The following is a 17617-nucleotide window of genomic DNA, read 5'->3' as shown; positions in this document are numbered from 1 at the left end:
ATCTTTACAGGCATGTCTGGACCCTTGACATCTGAGTCAGTGGCATCTCATTGTATTATATAGCTGCTCCTCAGCTACAATACAATAATGGTATCAGTTTTACAACGTTCACTATGTTTCACAGCACAATTAGCAAAAACAGCCTTCTCTAGAATAATTTCTTTACCAACTTTTCTATCACTATCCTATCTGAGTACTGATGAATTTAATTTCACAAAGTATCACAATATCCCATTTTACAAAAAACAAACAATCAAAAAAAAAAAAAACCCCAATAATTTCAATTACTTCCTTAAGGTCACACAGGAAGCTTGTGGCAGAGCCAGGAATAAAACCCAGATCTCTTGATTCCCGCCAGGTCCAATGCTTTAGGCACAATATCTTTCCTCTTTTGTAATCATAGCGTGCAAAAATACAAATACTTCCCTCAAGGATAGTATAAAGTCATGAAAGCAGAGTTACAGAACTTCATCACTAGAACTATAACATGTGCACTGCAAGGAAGCTTCGTCATTATAATGAGTTTGCAGATACTTTTGGACAAATATATTCAATACCATATATACTTACCACCAGTACAAGTTGTTCTCTAGCTGAGCACAGGTATAAAGAGCACAGCAATGTAGTGAAACTATCCGTTCTCCCTGCAGCTCTGAGTATGTCTGTGCAGTGTGTTCCAATTTAGAAGCTACAGAGCTTAAAGTTTCATCCACCCAGGTAGCAACCTAAAAGGAAGGGGAGGTAAAAAAAAACAACACTGCATCATAAACAAACTCTTTACATTTTTCAGGATGAATCAGTTTGGGAAAAGTATCATCAGCCCAACCTTCACTTCAGTTTTAGAACTGGCCCTTTAAAGTTTTGATCAATCTGGTAAATTTTCCCTTCCAGTTCTGGTCCCAGCCAGAAAATGAAAGTACCAAAAAACTGGAAGGGTACTCCTGGTCAAAGCATTTCAGCAAATTTGGATATTTAACCAAACCGCATTTTAACTCTAAACCTTCTGAGATTCATCTATTATTGGTCAAAAACTTACTGTTTGTATAATCTGTTTTACTGTACTTGGAGCTCAAAAAATCTTTAAATCCTTAATATTTTTTGCTACAACTCCATTCCAGAATTAGGCCTCTCTAACCTTAGATTTCAGTGCAGCAGTAAAAAATTAACAGTTTTTGGAAATTTGATAAGATGGACAGGCTTTCATTGCTTAAGAGTCCCTGGAGGCTGGGACCACCTTTTAATCTTTGCTCACAGAAAGACCTCAGAACTGCCTTTGATTTAAATTGCTATAGTACAAAAGAAGACAATTACGAAAGCTGAACCCGTCAACAAAAATTATTCACTATGATCTTTATAATGAAATTAATTTGTACTACTGACCTATAGCTGCAGACTTTGGTTTACTTATTCTTCATAGAGAAAAGCAGTGGCTGAAAAACCCCCAAAAGTTTTATCATGAACTCAACAAAGAAAAGGATCTCATACCTTGTTATTTTCTGTGGCTACAGTTGCTCTGATACTATTTGCAGAAAGGAGCACTATCTTTTCGTTGGTTAACCCCAAAAACATTGCTCGTGGATGATGTAATGAAGGATTCTTTGAAAGCATAAAAGAGGTTATTATTTTATAAATTCATACATACCAAATTATTTTAAAGATAGATTTAAGGATGTACAGTACCTGTGCATTTCTATAAGGCTCTGATTCACTCCATTTCCACTGATAAAGTTCCCCTTTACTGCTAACTGCCACAAGCTCAGAATACAGAGCTCCAATAGAAATAAACTTTGTTCCATCCTACAAATGAAAAAGATGAAGTCTAAAATGGCAGTGCTATATACTAAAACTTTTTGAGTAACAGCAGATTTTAACAAACAAAAAATGTCAAGTGTGCAAAACAGCTTACAATGGTTACTGAAATTTTAATCAAGTCATCTGTACTATTAGAGTTCCACTGAATTTAAAATTCAGTAGTAAAAAAGAAGTTATCTAATGTGTTGCCTGAAGCTGATCATACTTTCGGAAACAAATAACGAAATATTCAAGATCTTTTATTCAGGAAGTTATTTTCCTTCAGTTCAGTAATATCACAATTTGCCAATCACATTAAAAAAAATTCAATTCACAGCCACAAAATATTTATGACAGTGTGGTTTTTAGTTTAAAGATACAAAAGGAAGGATATTTAAATGTTACAGATAAGTGTCCTATTAGGGGCAGAATTTATCAGTTTGGAAAAGTCCCATTTCCATGTGGAAATTTTTGCACCCATTACCGTTATCAGTGACTACTAAAAATACCATAACCACAAGATTTGAGAAAAATATATTTGAAATCTTTTACATTATACATTTGACAGCACCTTTGTGTACAGTCAATTACATTTTTGGTGATTGAACATGTCTTTCTTCACACCCTGCTGGAGTATGGTGAGGAGTAATGGGAAGAGAGCTGAACTGACAACAAGTAGCAGGCAGATGTGCGCACACAGAAAAGGGGAACTGGAAACAAGGCTAGGCATGAGCATTTTTGTTATTGCTCTTATTGCCTCTGAGCCTCTCACCCTTCTACACGTTTCTCTAAATCTGTATTTACTTTGAAAGTTGTTTTTGTAATTCAAAATACATCATTTAAAGGGTGATCAAGAATTTTTTTAAGATAATAAATTAACACACACCCAAGTTGTCAGTGTTCCCTTAATTTTAAATTCTGTTAGTGTCTCAGTACCACAACCCAGCATGTGCACCTTTATACGCTATTACTTAAAGGTGACATTCTTATTCGGTTTAGCCCCATTTTCTTTAGTTTGTCAAGACTCCCATTTATTGGGACTGAAATTTGCACATTCTGTATCATCCCTGAGAATTTTTATTTGTATTTTAATTTTAAGTTTCAGCAAAATTTGTTTGACTATTTTTAAATTATACAAGCATGGCTGGGGAGAGAGGGAAAGGGGACAAGATACACTATCTTATCTGAATTTTTTTGTTAAAAGTCAAAATATTTTAAGCAAGAAATTATCACACTTGACTTTTACATAGCTCAAGATTAAGGCTCAAGACATTAGAAGAAAGACGTTCAGCAGTTTTAAAGTAATAGACATTTTAGGACTCAGAACTCGCAGTCAAAGCCATATGGGTGGACTTCTGTGTCCACATTGATCCCCAGTGTCTTGAAAGGGAACTCCATGCAGGTAAAGAAAACCTGCCTATGCAGATCTGACTACAGGATCAGGGCCTTAATTTGTCAATTTCATGCACAGGGTGATAGAATTTAAAAAACAGTGGGATTTAAGACCTTCTCAGTTCAGGATAATCTTCCAACTTTAAAATTAAGATTAATTTTCTTTGAATTTAGCTTGTTTTGCAAAACTAAGGTTTTAAAAATCAAACTGGTTTTGGTTTGGGGTTTTTTGGGAGAGAGGGGAGGCATTTTGGGGACAGGTTGATTTTGTTATTAAATTGGTTCTGATAGTTTAAAGTTACAAAAGCTTTAAAATCAGTTCCTCAACTGGAAAATCAGTTCTTCCAAAAATTTTCAAGATAGCTCCATTAAGAAATGGCTCCATTTTAGCAGGCAAACTGAGTAGCTCAGATTTCTCTCTCTTTCTCAAAAGCATTTCCCCCCCCCCCCCCCCAAAGAGCAAACACAACAATAAGGATGAGGGAGTCAGAGGTTAAGGCTGGACATTAAAGCCATCACACTCCCCCTTTTTCCATATGCTTTAAAAATTGTGTCTTTATAGTATTATATATATTTATAAATACATAAATACAAATAAAAAAAGTGCATTTCACATGAGGTATACCATATGTATAGTAATATACTACTACGTAACACAGATTCAGCACATAATCTGATCTCCCCCGTTATATGAAAAACCAAAAATTCTTCCAAAAGATCAGGTCGTTTCTTTCATTGGATACTGATTGCAAATCAACTGCCATGTTGTGAGTTCCTATATCCATTTAGATTCTAGTAGTTTAAAAAGACTAGTTCTTTTTTTTTGCCCCCAGAACAGTCAAGCACATTAAATTGCCAGAGGAATTGTTTATAAACACACAAGTGTATAAAATGAGCACTGATCAACAATACACTCTTATTTTCATAACTCCTCAGTAATTTTGTGCATTGTTTCTCAAATGAATGTTTTAAAATCCTTAGGGAAGAAATGTCTAAAACATGTTTTGTGATGTGCCCTATACACACAGGAAACCATACATAACATGGTATAATTATGTCATTTGTAAAACGTAGATGAAACATTTATAAATATTCCAAGGTTTAGAGACCTTCAAGGTAGGGGTGTGTACACACACACACACACACACTCTGGATTTACACACTCATACTGTGGCTAGAGGGGCCATCATATTATGTAGGTTAGACCCAGAATCAGACAAGAATAGCACTTTTAAATGTACCCATATTGCTGACAGTATCTGTTTTTTTAATTCAGGCTTCCCAAAATGTTTATGGATAGTCTTCATTCACGTGAAACAAAAAATTTCAAGAGCTATTTATCTGATATCATTACAAAAATTGCTTTAAAAAAAGATGCCATTTCATAGTTACATTTATAAACAGAGGCCCAAATATTCACTCCAAGATGACTCTGAATTAATGAACTATTAATGCTATGTTGACTTAAGGTAAGCTTCCTCAAAAATTGTAAAAAAAAGTTTCATCTTTGTGATAATTGTATTAAAAACAAGACATTTACAATAGTTGAGTGTGAAGTATTCACTAGAATATGCATATGAAGTGTGAACAGTAAATTTTTATTACTAGTTAAAAGGTTCATTTTACAAATGCATCTTATATAATACCAAAATACATTAAGATATTATTCAGTAACAAATTTAACTAGGAAGTATACACATACAGCATTGTATGAGAGGATATAATATGAATTAGAGTATTCTTTATACAGAAAACAGCACCCCAAGAACAGCTAAGTAGATGGCGAGTCGCTATCACAGCTACTGAATAGCTACCAGAGTGCTGCAGAGAAAAATAATTCCATTTACTAGAGGATTTGGGTATTCTGAAAGTTGCTTTCTCTCTGGTTTGGAATGAAAACAGAGAACTTTGAAATTCTCTGCAAAATGGAAAGCCCTGGGGTCCCCAGCCCAGGGACAATCTGATCAGCTGGCTGCCCGGGAGCTGTGGACTCTCGACACCTGGGAGCCTGGGCTGCCAAGGAGCCATACCACTCAGGACTTCCAGGCTCCCTGTCAGCCAACCTCTGAGCTCTAGAGGAGCAAGAAGCCTGGAAGACTTGCTTCATGGCAGCCCAACAGATGAGATGTAAATGAGCCCTGGTTTCTCATCAGTCAGACTGTCAAGGAGCCACGTGGGTAACCTGGCAGGAAAACAGATAGGATTCCATTGGAATCCTGCTTGCTTCTTGTAAAAAATGAATAGTCTCTAATGTAGATGAATTAGCATTTTCTAACTGAAAAACATTCCACTGGGAAATTTCCAACAACCTCTGACAGCTATGAATTGGGTACACCTTATATTTATTACCCAGTCACCTTCACTCCCTATACCCCAGCCTATACCTTCACTCCCTATACCTCCGCCTGCTTGTTTGTCTCATCCATCTGTCATGTCCTGTCTTTTATACTGCAAGCTCCATGAAGGAGGGACTCAAGTTTATTAAAAGATTGAACAGCTAAATAAAATGGAACACCAACCCGTTGTGGCCTTCAGGTGCTACTGCAATCTAAATGTATAGTAATAAAACAATAAATATAAAGTCTGTACGGAATCTCAGTGATTTTATATAATTTGCTAAATATTTTGTCTACATGACTTTCTTCATCCTACTGTTAAGACAAGTCAGAGGGCCAAAAGCACTGATTTAACAATTCAGAGTTACATGTTTAGGTTGTACTTCAGAATTCCAGACATGGGTTGAAATGCACTTATTCAAAAATGAACAGTTTTTCCAAGTATCCACACTGTTCAGCCTGAGTACCAGGATGGAGGAAGTGGTAGTCAAGGTCAGCAGATAGACACGGAAAGTGACAAACCTCTGCAAGCTTTTTACCGCTAGCCTGGCAAGAGGGCAAATAAACCAGAGAAGTGGGAAGCCCAAAAATAGAACATCAAAAGAGCTGCTAAGCAAGGAAGACAGGAGAGAATGGGTAAAGGAAGAAGACAGACTGATATTGCAGACTGACACAGAGCCGTTGAATTGCCTGGAAGCGGTCGGTCGGCAGCAACACTCTCAACCTCGTGGAATCTAACAGGGCCTCAATGAACTCAATTTTTTGAGTGGGAGCCAAGGTTGACTTTGCGATGTTTAAAATGAGTCCCAGAGAGTCGAGCAAACGCAACATGGTGTCGACGTGGGTGAAAAGCTCCTCTCTGGAGCCACCTTCAGCAACCACTTGTAAAATGTCCACCAGTTTGTGCGCGTTCTCTTGGAGGAATTCCGCTTGGATGCCCTTGGGTGCACCTACGTGGCATAAAACATCCCAGTGCAAACAACAGTAGGGAAGCGCTCTAATACTTTGATGTCAAAGGTGGTGAGAGCCGCTATGGGAGCACTTGTGGCACCAAATGCAGCAGGGACGAAGTCCCCCACACGATTCTGGTGCTGTCTCCATCCCCACCATGGGGAGGGAAGAGTCTGGATGCAGTGCTGACCAACATGAACGTTCAGCGGCTCACTCCATTAGAGGGGTTATAGGTGAGGCAGCCTGGGGAAAGTCCTGGACCAACAGAGGAGGTCTGCAGCTGTCATAAGTGTACAAAGCATCAATACATTCGGTACTGGTATCTCCTCACTGGTACTGAACTCAACGGATACCCAGAGGCCAGAACCAGGGTCAACGGTATGGGGTTTCTGCCCTTCCCACTCAGTAACAGGGAAGCGTCAGAAGTACCCCAGCCATTCTGGTGGCAGATACAATTCCATGCTGGTCCACGTTTTTCCTGGGGGAGGTGGAGGAGTTGCCCTGCGACCTGGAACAGTCCCGAATGGTCTTATGAGACCTCTTCCTTGGTGCCGATGACAGAGAACAGCTTCTCCACCTCTCTCGCAAGGCGCCTACCCAAGAAGGAGGGGCAAGAGTGCTCTCCGAGCCCAAGGCTGATCTTTGGCCTAACAGGGCCTTGGTACCAAATCAGGCTGCATGGCCTGTTCGAGTAGGGGCTTCTTGAGGCAAAGGTCCTGTGCCACCTGAGTCCTCTTTTTAAATGATTTACAAATCTAACAGTGCTCTTTAAGGGGCACTTCACCGAGACCAAGTCGGAGTCACTGTGGGGATCACACCTACACACGAAGAACAGTGTTTAACCCCAGTAACAGCTTCACCAGGGACACTATCAACTAACACTAACTACTGACTACTAGCTAACTTACTATATATAGTAAACTAGGCTAAGACTAAATAAGAGGTTGTGAGACTACAACACCACAAAGCTCTGGCTCCAGCCATGGGCTCTGAGAAGAAACCGAGGGGGGTCAGGACAGCACTGCCTCATTTTGCCAGGGGAGGGGTCAGCCACGAGCACCGCCCGTCTAGAGGTACAGCTAAGAAACAGACTCCAGCTCCAGTGTGCTGGACACGCACACACCTAGGTGGAATGCACACTCTGCATCTACTCGAATACCTGAAATTTTAGCCTGGGCTCCCATGGAGATGGAATATGGGGTGTAAGTGGGTCCAGCTACCAAGGCCAGATGGATACTTAATTACTATTTGTGCAGCTCTTGATCTTCACTTATTTAAATAACCAAGCATGACAAAACAGGATAAATGTAAACAGAACTGAAAAAACTGAACTAATCAAAATACAAGCCTCTTTTAAAGGAGCTGGACATAAATATGACCATTCACTCCAATGCATAAGTGCAACTCAACAGGAAACGGGAAATTGTTTAATGGAAGAGAGAGCTTAAGTTCTTTGAGATTTCTCTGGTTGTTGCCCGCATGCGTGGCAGCCACAGAGATGAAATAGATCAGAACAGAAGTGGCAACTGAACCTCAGTTGTAAGGGCATGAATAGCAATAATATAAACAAAACTAAAGAAGCACATTAGGAATCATTTTACTTCAATATCACACTTACAAAAAAATCAAGATTTTTCCAGGGAAAATCAGAAGTACAGACATTTCTATGGAAAAATAAGATCAGTTGCATGCAATGTACTAAGCATATAAAGGAGCCAAAAAAATTCTCAGTACCTTATCTGGCCACCATTGCAAGTCTTCCCCTAACGAGACTGGGCTTTGAACAGGTGTATTCTTCTTATCCAGGTTTGGCTCCCCTTCCTTGCTTGTAGAGCCCCTTTCATTATCAAATGAGGCTCCATCAAGCCACCTTCGTTCACGCAAACGTAAAACGGACTCACGTTCACGCAACAGCTCAGAGTCTCTCTCTAAGGGAAGAAGGAGAACTGGTATGCAATTGGGTCACACCAGTGGGATAAAAGTAAGCCACTCTCTAGTAAAGACCCTTCAGGATGCAACTAACAGCAGTTAAATCTATTCACAAAAATTTAAAATACTGATATATAAAAAAATCCTGACATGCAACATTCAATACATTAACCCTTTCAAGCATATGTACTTATTACTACCATATATAACATATGAATGAAACTAAAAATAAAGTTATTTCTAGAAATAAGAAAATCAGGTAGTTTGTGCACTACTGAAAGCATAATGCTTCATTTTTTACTCAGAGTGGTAAAAAGCCAAAATGTATTTAACACGGTAATTTAAGGTTTTATAGTACGATATGCCCTGAAGTTTTACCCTATGATGGTTTATCTAATAACAAAATCATCTAATTAATCTATGACGTCTGTTAGATACATTTAAGCAAGCCAAAAAAGAGTATTTATTAGAGAGTCTCATAACAAGTTTCCCAAAAATAAGAACTTGAAAAGGTTAAAGACAAAGCAATCTTTTTAAAAGGCTCTTGTAAAAATTTGATAATCCAACCCCTTTTGTTTAAAGCAACGTTTTACAGGACTGGATTGAATACATTAAAGCATATCTGGTGGTGGTTTTTTTAGTTGTTGTTTTCTGTTTTGTTTTTTTAAGTATTCAAATGAAAACTTTTCAAGAGTCAGACAAGTTTTAAAAAGGATCCTTGTAGGAAAGTGTTCCTTACCAAAATGCTTCCCCTCCAATTGGCCTACAAACTGTCTAAAGCCAGTACTCTGCAGTTCGCTCATGCAGATAAATTTTTTAAATCAGGTAATCAAACTAACTTTCCAAGAGTCAACTATGCATGGAAAATAAGGATTATAAAATTCGTGGTAACGTCTTACATAGAATAACCTTAGGAAAGGAAAAAAAAAAGGAGGGATTTAGAAGGAGTTATGTCAAATGTTGAATATTTGTACATGCACATAATGCATTTAACCCATTAAGTACCTCATTTATGTTCATAAGATTCAATTGGAATTACATGTATGAAATGGTCCCACTACTGTATCATCCTTTCAATAAATTCCTCAAAATCTTGGGTCTTTTGCTACACTAGACAAACAGGAACAAGTTTTTACATAAGCCAAACATGACACCTTGCCCTGTAGGTAAAGTTCACATAACATTGAACCTGCTCATTCGGAAACATACTGACCCTCGACTGATAATTTGTATCAAGCAATTATATGCTCACCAGTTAATATACTAATGAAGAAAACAGAATTATGAAACAGGTTAGAGCTGTACTAAATGAGCAATCATGGCAGAGGTTGGATTAACAGTTTGTAAAATGCTCTGGGAATCTATTGAGTAGAATTATCTTCAAGAAGCTATGAAGAAAAAGCTACAGATTTTGTGCCATAAATATTAAGATTTAATACACTTTTCTAAGCATTTGTAATGACTTCCTACTATTCAAGGTGTTCATTAACCTTAGACTGTTACAAGCCCATTTCCAAAAATGCTTCAAAAAGAGCACAGTCCACCTCTCATTTCCCTCCCCTGAATTTAAAATTGCCTTCACTCATTTATTATTAAGTTAACTAGTTAAGAAAATCAGAAGAGCACTGCTTACTGAGCAACCTAAACCAAAGAAACTAGCTTTCAGAATGCTGCATGTCATATCAAATTTGAGTATTACTTTTAGATCAGAATTAACATTCTCAATTAGATACATGAAGATAATTAGTAGGCATTTGTGGTTTCAAAAATAATTAGTAGGTATTTGTGATTTTAAAAATTTCATGCAAAATTTCTAACACAAAATGATTAACGTCAGACAAACTTCAAAGTCGCTCTTGTGATTTTTGCAGAACTTACCTGTTCATATTCAAAAATTTTACTATTGATATTATCAAAACTATTAGAGACTTAATGTTTATCAATTAATCAATTTGTGCACACAAATCAAAGACTAACTAGTGTGTACTATCACTAGCTTTTTGTACAGCAAACTACTTATTACAAAGAAAAAAAAAAGATGCAAAATTACCTCGGGATGAGCCTAGCCTGGAAAGTGATGAACGCCGAAAGGATGGATAACCAAAGTAACTAATATCTTCTGAAAACATAGCATCAGCATCAATAATGACACTTGGGTGAGCAGAATGTATGTCAGCATCCAGAAGAGACATAAGATCCTCTATAAGAGGAGACAAGGGTCTTAAGTGAATAATCAGCTACTTAAAACATCAACTAGAGAGACCATCACCAAATAAATATCAAAACAAAAAATGTCCTACTTATAAGTTGAATTTCTGCTCTTCAGATTCACCAGTGCAAACCGATGTGCCTCCTATGCACCCACATTTACAATCAAGCACAGTGGTCCAATGTATGCAGCCAATTTTCCCTACAGGAACTTCTCTGTCACTTGTCTAACCAAGTTTTCTGGACAAATCTTACCCCAAAACAAAAAATTTCCACACCCCAGAAATTCAAACCTTAGTCACACACTTGGGAAGAGCAAAGCATCAATTAAAATAAACAGCCAAACTCCATAAATTAGTTACCTAGAATTAGAAAAGACTAGTGTTGCTATTAGGTAAAAGCTGTCCCTCCAAAGATCCTACAGCCTTTCCCCTCTGGTGCCAAGCAAAAAGACTACACACATTTCCGAGTGGCTGCCCAGCAAGTTTGCTTCAGAGATTAAGAAATTTCTTCACTCCTGGAAACAGTCGCTGTGCCTTCATAGAATAAGCTTTGAGGTCAGGCTTCACTATCTATATTAAAATGAATAAAAGGATGTCTACAAAAAATAGTCACTATTTCAAATCTATACAATAAAAATTAAGAGCTAATTTGAAATACTATGAGTCTAATCCCAATCACTACTCAAAAAAATCTTAGGACCCTAAATACACAGACATTCACAGTGTTTCCTCTACAAGTGCCTATTATCAAATGAGTCTAATATAAGGTAGGAACACCAAATTCCATAATAAAAAAAATACACAGAGCCAACACGTCAAACTTAATCATATAATACAATACACCCAGCTTCTTCAGCCATGACCTCTCCTATTATGAAATTTGTAAAGCCTCTAAATTATCATACACCCAAAAAAATGCAGCAACAGTCTAGATTTAGTGGAATTAATTTTAGAGTTAAATAATAAAAGCTCTGAACCCTGGCAGGCAGATAGAAATTTCTACTTGGACTTTTGGAATTAAGAAGGGTTTCATTTCTTGACCGTGAAAAGGTCAGTCAGTGAACCTCCATCCCTCAAGACCAGAAGGGCCACATTAACATTTTCTGAAGCCAGACAAATAGTCCAGCATCCAACAACAGCTACTTGCTTTCTCAGCAGTCGTAAGACATTTCATATAAAGAGACATTCACTGATGACAATCATAAGAACATAAAAACGGCTGTACTGGGGGAATAAACAGAACAGGGCAACTATCGAGTGATCCATCCCATCATCCAGTCCCAGCTTCTAGCAGTCAAAAGGGTTAGGAACACCTGAAGAATGGAGTTGCGTCCCTGACCACCTTGGCTAATAGACATTGATGGACCTATCCTCCAGGAATTTATCTAAATTATTTTTTGAACCCACTTATACTTTTGGTCTTCACAGCATTCTCTGGCAGAATTCCACAGGTAGACTGTGCATTGTGTGAAGAAGTACTTCCTTCTGTTTGTTTTAAACTGGCTGTCTATTAATTTCACTGGGTGACCCCTGGTTCTTGTTTTATGTGAAAGGGTAAATAACACTTCCCTATTCACTTTCTCCACACCATTCATGATTTTATAGACCTCTATCATATTCCCTTCCCCTCCCCCCATTTAATAGTCTCTTTTCTAAAATGACTATTTCCAGATTTTTTTAATCTCACCTCATATGGGAGTTATTCCATACCTCTAATCTGTAACTTTTCCTTTTTTTTTTTTTGTTTAAAAAAAAAAAAAAGAAGATGAAGAAACCAGACCTGCCTATATTGTCAGACCATCCGAGTACAAACAATGGTGTAGGAAAAAGCAATGACTTTGCTGTCCAAATGTCTACCAGATCCTTCCATACACACACCAGAGCAGCCTAACCTCATTGTACCTTGTGGCAGCTCTCTACAAAGGAACAAGGTGGTCTAAATCCACGACCAGTCTGTCCCTGTCCATCCAAATGGCTGCAGCGCACATCATCCCAGCCCTTTTCAATAGAATTAAGCTATAGGGAGCATCTCTGGGAGAAAGCTCTCAAGCATTCATTCAAGTTGAATAACCTGCTTCCTCATCTCAGCTCTTCTATCAGAGATGGAAATTTCCTATACAGGACAGCTAGAATTTAACAGGCATCCCTCCAGCCATCTTGTTCATCCGCAGGTGGGAAATCTTTTTCAGCAGATAAGTTACAAGTCAGCACAACTCCTCCAAAAATTTGAACAAATATTTTAACAACTCGAACATACATACATTTTTGGCTCCTGAGTCATTAAGAAAAAACAGGAGAAGGGCACAATAGCAAACATTTATCTTTCTTCTTGTAAGACCAGTTCCACTTCAAAAGATAAAATTTCATAAGATGACATTTTAAAAACTAAAGGAGTCCCTTCTTTCTTCCATTCTCTACACCATCAAATATATGTATTACATAAAATTTTGGATTGAGGAGCCAAATCCTCAGTATCCTTCTAAGAGCCTTCAGGTATTTTCTTTGAATTCTGTGGAGATACAAATAGATTCAGCAAGACTAAAACTTAACCTAAGAAGTTTGGGTGAGAGAACACAATATTCCATTACTTATTCACGAAATTCTGCCACATGATTTTATGCTCCACTGTTCTCAAGAATCCTATCCAATTTGGTCACTCATGTTTCCAGCAATGTTAACTCATAATCATATATTTCTCATTGTTGAGCAAGATATTATGATCCTGATAGCTCTGTCCAGCTAAGAAGGGATTTATACCTACTTCATCTGAATGAGCTACCAGTGAAAACTGTGGTAAAGAGAAAACTAATTTTGACCACGCCCAAATAGTTCAAAAAGTGCACCAACAGCAATCTATAACTTTAGAAAACTCATCATCACCGCACACATTTGTCGGTATTGTGTCTGGATATTGTCCATCTTGGAGATCATTTTAAGAAAAAAATGGTTATTCTTCAAGTTGGAAAATTTCTAGGGACCCCACTTTTCATCTTTTTCTTATGTTCAGCTCAGGGAGCTAACTCATACTCACTATGATGTAATACAAATACACCAGACAGTGCTGCACCTCTAAATCTTCCACATTTCTTCCTTCTGAACAATCAGAACTTTAAGGAACACATTATTTTATGTTCCACTATCCAAAGCAATAAGTAATGTCACTGCAATTATGTTTCACAAGTTTCTCTAGAATCGACATCCAACACATCTCAGGAGCTTCTAACAAAGTGGCTGATGCACTCTCCCATGAAAGTTTCCCAGAATCAACTGGTTAAAATCGTCCTTGAGATGTGGAAAATATTGTTAGTCTTTACGTACTTGGTAGTATATTTAGAGGTGCATGTGTCTTATTAACTCTGTTTTTCCTAGAGCTCCAGGAAGAAATCCCAGCCAGCGTTTCACCCTAGCTGTGATTTGGGGGGAGTGTCATAAATATAAAGGGAAGGGTAATCACCTTTAAAATCCCTCCAGAGGAAAAATCCTTTCACCTGTAAAGGGTTAAGAAGCTAAAGGTAACCTCGCTGGCACCTGACCAAAATGACCAATGAGGAGACAAGATACTTTCAAAAGCTGGGAGGAGGGAGAAAAACAAAGTGTCTGTGTCTGTCTGGGTGATGCTTTTGCCGGGGACAGAACAGGAATGGAGTCTTAGAACTTAGTAAGTAATCTAGCTAGGTATGTGTTAGATTAGGATTTCTTTAAATGGCTGAGAAAATAGCTGTGTTGAATAGAATGAATATTCCTGTCTGTGTGTCTTTTTTGTAACTTAAGGTTTGGCTAGAGGGATTCTCTATGTTTTGAATCTAATTACCCTGTAAGGTATTTACCATCCTGATTTTACAGAGGTGATTCTTTTTACTGTTTCTTCTATTAAAATATGTTTCTTTTCAAGAATTGAATTTTTTTTCATTGTTCTAAGATCCAAGGGTTTGGGTCTGTGGTCACCTATGCAAATTGGTGAGGATTTTTACCAAACCTTCCCCAGGAAGTGGGGTGCAAGGGTTGGGAGGATTTTGGGGGGAAAGACGTTTCCAAACAACGCTTTCCTAATAAAAATAAACCCAGATAAAGTTTGGTGGTGGCAGTGGAAGTCCAAGGGCAAAGGGTAAAATAGTTTGTACCTTGGGGAAGTTTTAACCTAAGCTGGTAAAAGTAAGCTAGGAGGTTTTCATGCAGGTCCCCACATCTGTACCCTAGAGTTCAGAGTGGGGAAGGAACCTTGACAAATGTATTCTTCACGCTGAAAATGAGAACCAGGTATAAGTGTTTCACATAAATTGCTAGGGAGGAACAAAATAAAAACCTAATTAACTAGGCTCCCAGGATCTTTTTTACGTTCTGGAGAATCACCGCATTTTATTAGAACACAAAGCCCCAGGCAAGATTACAAGCTGGCTCACTTGCCGTGAGTTGCCAGCTAAGAGCTGAACCAGGACACCTGATCATGCCTCTGCCAAATGGTACTCTTTTTTCCATAGTCTCATTTACATTGCTTTGTTTTATTTATTAGTAATGTATTCAATGGAGTCTCCGTATTTTGCCACCAAACAAGACTAGATTTTTTTAAACTAGGTCATGAAAGCAAGCATGCATACATAAGAAAAGCAAAAGCATTAATTAAAGGTGACCTGAAAAGGAAAAACAAACTGGGCTTATACCCCTTTTTTGCTTTTTTTTGATGATGTTTAAAAAAAATGACAGAAAGTACTGCCAAGTGTTTTCTGCTCCCCCTTTTTTAACATTAAAAATTCAAGTCAAATCTTTTATTTCCTAAAAAACTATGGCGATTAAAGTACTAGTGAAATTATGGCAAATAATATACAAGAAGCTGCAAATTGCATAATTGAGGGGGAAGGGATTTTCTACTCAGATTTTAAAATTATTTTGTTTTTTAAACACTTATTTAACTCTAATGAACACTTTAAAAAAAAAAAAAAAAAAAAAGGCACTTCCATGCTTCGCAGATGCGGAGCAATAACCGGCTATAGTGGATCATGGAGCACCAGGTGCCCATGAGGGAGAAAGGAGCAATATGTGGAGATTTCAATACCATATCCTTATAATTAAGGGGCCAGAGTTTATTTTAAATACTTCTGAAGAACTCAATAAGCCCTCCAGCCTTGACATTCCTGCTTTTCCAAGGTTTAAAATTAAGCAGAAAACCACAACTTTCAAGCATTCATTCTACATCATCAAAAACTAAAAGGCAAACTTTTAAAGAACAACTATTCAGGATCACCTTTAAAAAAAAAGTTACTTGGAGTTATCACTTGAGAGACTGGATCATAAATGTTGGTTTTATTGTAATTTTTTTCCTCTTCAAGTCTATAGCACTGTAACTTCCAAAGAATATCCAAAGGCAAAAGGAGAGGAACAATTTCAGAAAATAAAGAAGGTTCAGAAGACTTAGGGCAAGGTTATGCTTGGTGTGAATGAGAAATCATATAATCAAAAATTCAATTTTGTATCTGTTATGGAGCTCCTGAAGGAGAGTGTCACTATTTTTTCCACAAGAGATGCGGGAAGGTATTTTGGTCCACCATTTTTCCTGGAGCCTATACTTTATCCTAATCCTAACAATTAACTTGACTCTGCAGAGCTAGAAGAACTGCTAAATTTGTAAGCAAAATTCAGTATACAAAAGAATAGAGTCACAGGCATATAGTCATCATATTTTTAAGTTGGCCTCCTGGCACGTCCAGATCTTGACTACAGTTAAACACTCTTTGAAGGGTGACAATTCTTAGTTATCTACTTTAGTTTTTAAAAAACTAATGTAGTTTATGAAAGACAAGGGAAAGCATATTCTGAGGACTGGGAATTGTGGATTAACTTTGCCCAGACTGGAGCTGAAGGGTGTCAAAAGTGCCATTTCTGTTGTCATCTCCAACCCCTTTCCCCACAAAAAATTTGAAAATAAATCCATTTTCTCAAGGGTGGTAGAGGGTAAGATGAGGAGAAAGATTACAATTTTAATGTCAGGAAGTTTCAGTCTTATCTGGAAAGGTTTGGTCTTTCCAAAGGGAGGATCATAAAAAAAGTTAGCTAAGGAAGGAACAGTTTTCTAGGCATTTACTGAAAGCTTACACTTTGTGCTCATGACTAATTATCTTACATTGATTCAAGACAGTCTAGAGTCATCAGCTGAAGTCACAGTACTCGCAAACAGAAACGCGTTACAAGTCATAGATTGTCAGATGGTCCCTGCAAGCTTGCCGCTATAATCTGAAGTAGTACTAAATCAAGAGAATCATGAACTCAGCACAGGATTGGGTTGGAAAGAAACTCTGGTCTAAAGAGTGACCAAGGGTGCTTACCTCCAAAGCTGAAGGCAATTTCAGGATTGATGCATCCTTGTTTTCTCAGGAGTAAGAATATTTACTTTGAATAAATTTGGGAAGAGAGTAAAATGAACTTATTTCCTCAACTACATCTCTGGCAGATAGATTGTGCAACTAATTACTAACGAGAAAGATGGAACAAAAGTGCCTTAATTTGCTTTCTCTGTGTCTACAGGTTCAACCAAAGGACTCTTGATTCTAAAGCAAAATAAAGAAGTTTATCAGATGCAAATGCAGGAAAACACACTTTGTCCAATCACATGGTAGATAAGATAGAGATGAAGGAAGCCCATGAGCTTCTTGGTGAACCAGATGAGCAGAAAAACCCATTAGAAAAATAAAGTAAAATGTCATTCTATCATACAAAAAGAAAAGCTACTATGCACGCAGAGTTTAGACATTTGATTTTCATACTATGCACCTAACCAGAAAAAACAAACATTAGAGCTGGCTACTACATACTTTCAAGCATGTTTACTCAGTAAGAAAAGTCCAATTACGGAAATATTAGTCAATGCAAGAAAAGGCTGAAGGACTTTTAAAAGCAATTACACAGAAAAGACACTATTTCGAAAAAGGCTCAACCAGCATGACAGCAACGCTCCAGCTCTGCTATAAGATTTAGTTATGAGAATATTTTGAGGCTAAAGAACAGAAGTCCTCAATA

The 17617-nt window shown here is 37.6% G+C and overlaps 1 protein-coding gene across 27 annotated transcripts in view; it reads right to left on the bottom strand.

Annotated features, from left to right (window-relative positions):
• Positions 1 to 17617, bottom strand: part of UBR5 (ubiquitin protein ligase E3 component n-recognin 5) — a 140253-nt gene that overhangs the window by 80368 nt on the left and 42268 nt on the right. For 15 of the 27 annotated variants that reach the window (XM_037892168.2, XM_037892171.2, XM_037892173.2 and 12 more), the window contains 5 exons: positions 10450 to 10599; positions 8205 to 8416; positions 1681 to 1797; positions 1486 to 1596; positions 571 to 725 (listed from right to left, as the gene is read on the bottom strand). In XM_037892168.2, coding sequence (XP_037748096.1) covers positions 571 to 725; positions 1486 to 1596; positions 1681 to 1797; positions 8205 to 8416; positions 10450 to 10599 — 745 coding nt within the window. The remainder of the gene's footprint in view (positions 1 to 570; positions 726 to 1485; positions 1597 to 1680; positions 1798 to 8204; positions 8417 to 10449; positions 10600 to 17617) is intronic. The other 12 variants (XM_037892172.2, XM_043539239.1, XM_043539242.1 and 9 more) reach the window with 1 other exon arrangement.

This window comes from Chelonia mydas, chromosome 2 (assembly GCF_015237465.2).
Source record: "Chelonia mydas isolate rCheMyd1 chromosome 2, rCheMyd1.pri.v2, whole genome shotgun sequence".
NCBI lineage: Eukaryota > Metazoa > Chordata > Testudines > Cheloniidae > Chelonia > Chelonia mydas.
The sequence above is the reverse complement of the archived record's forward strand: the minus strand, read 5'-3'. Positions and strand labels throughout refer to the sequence as shown.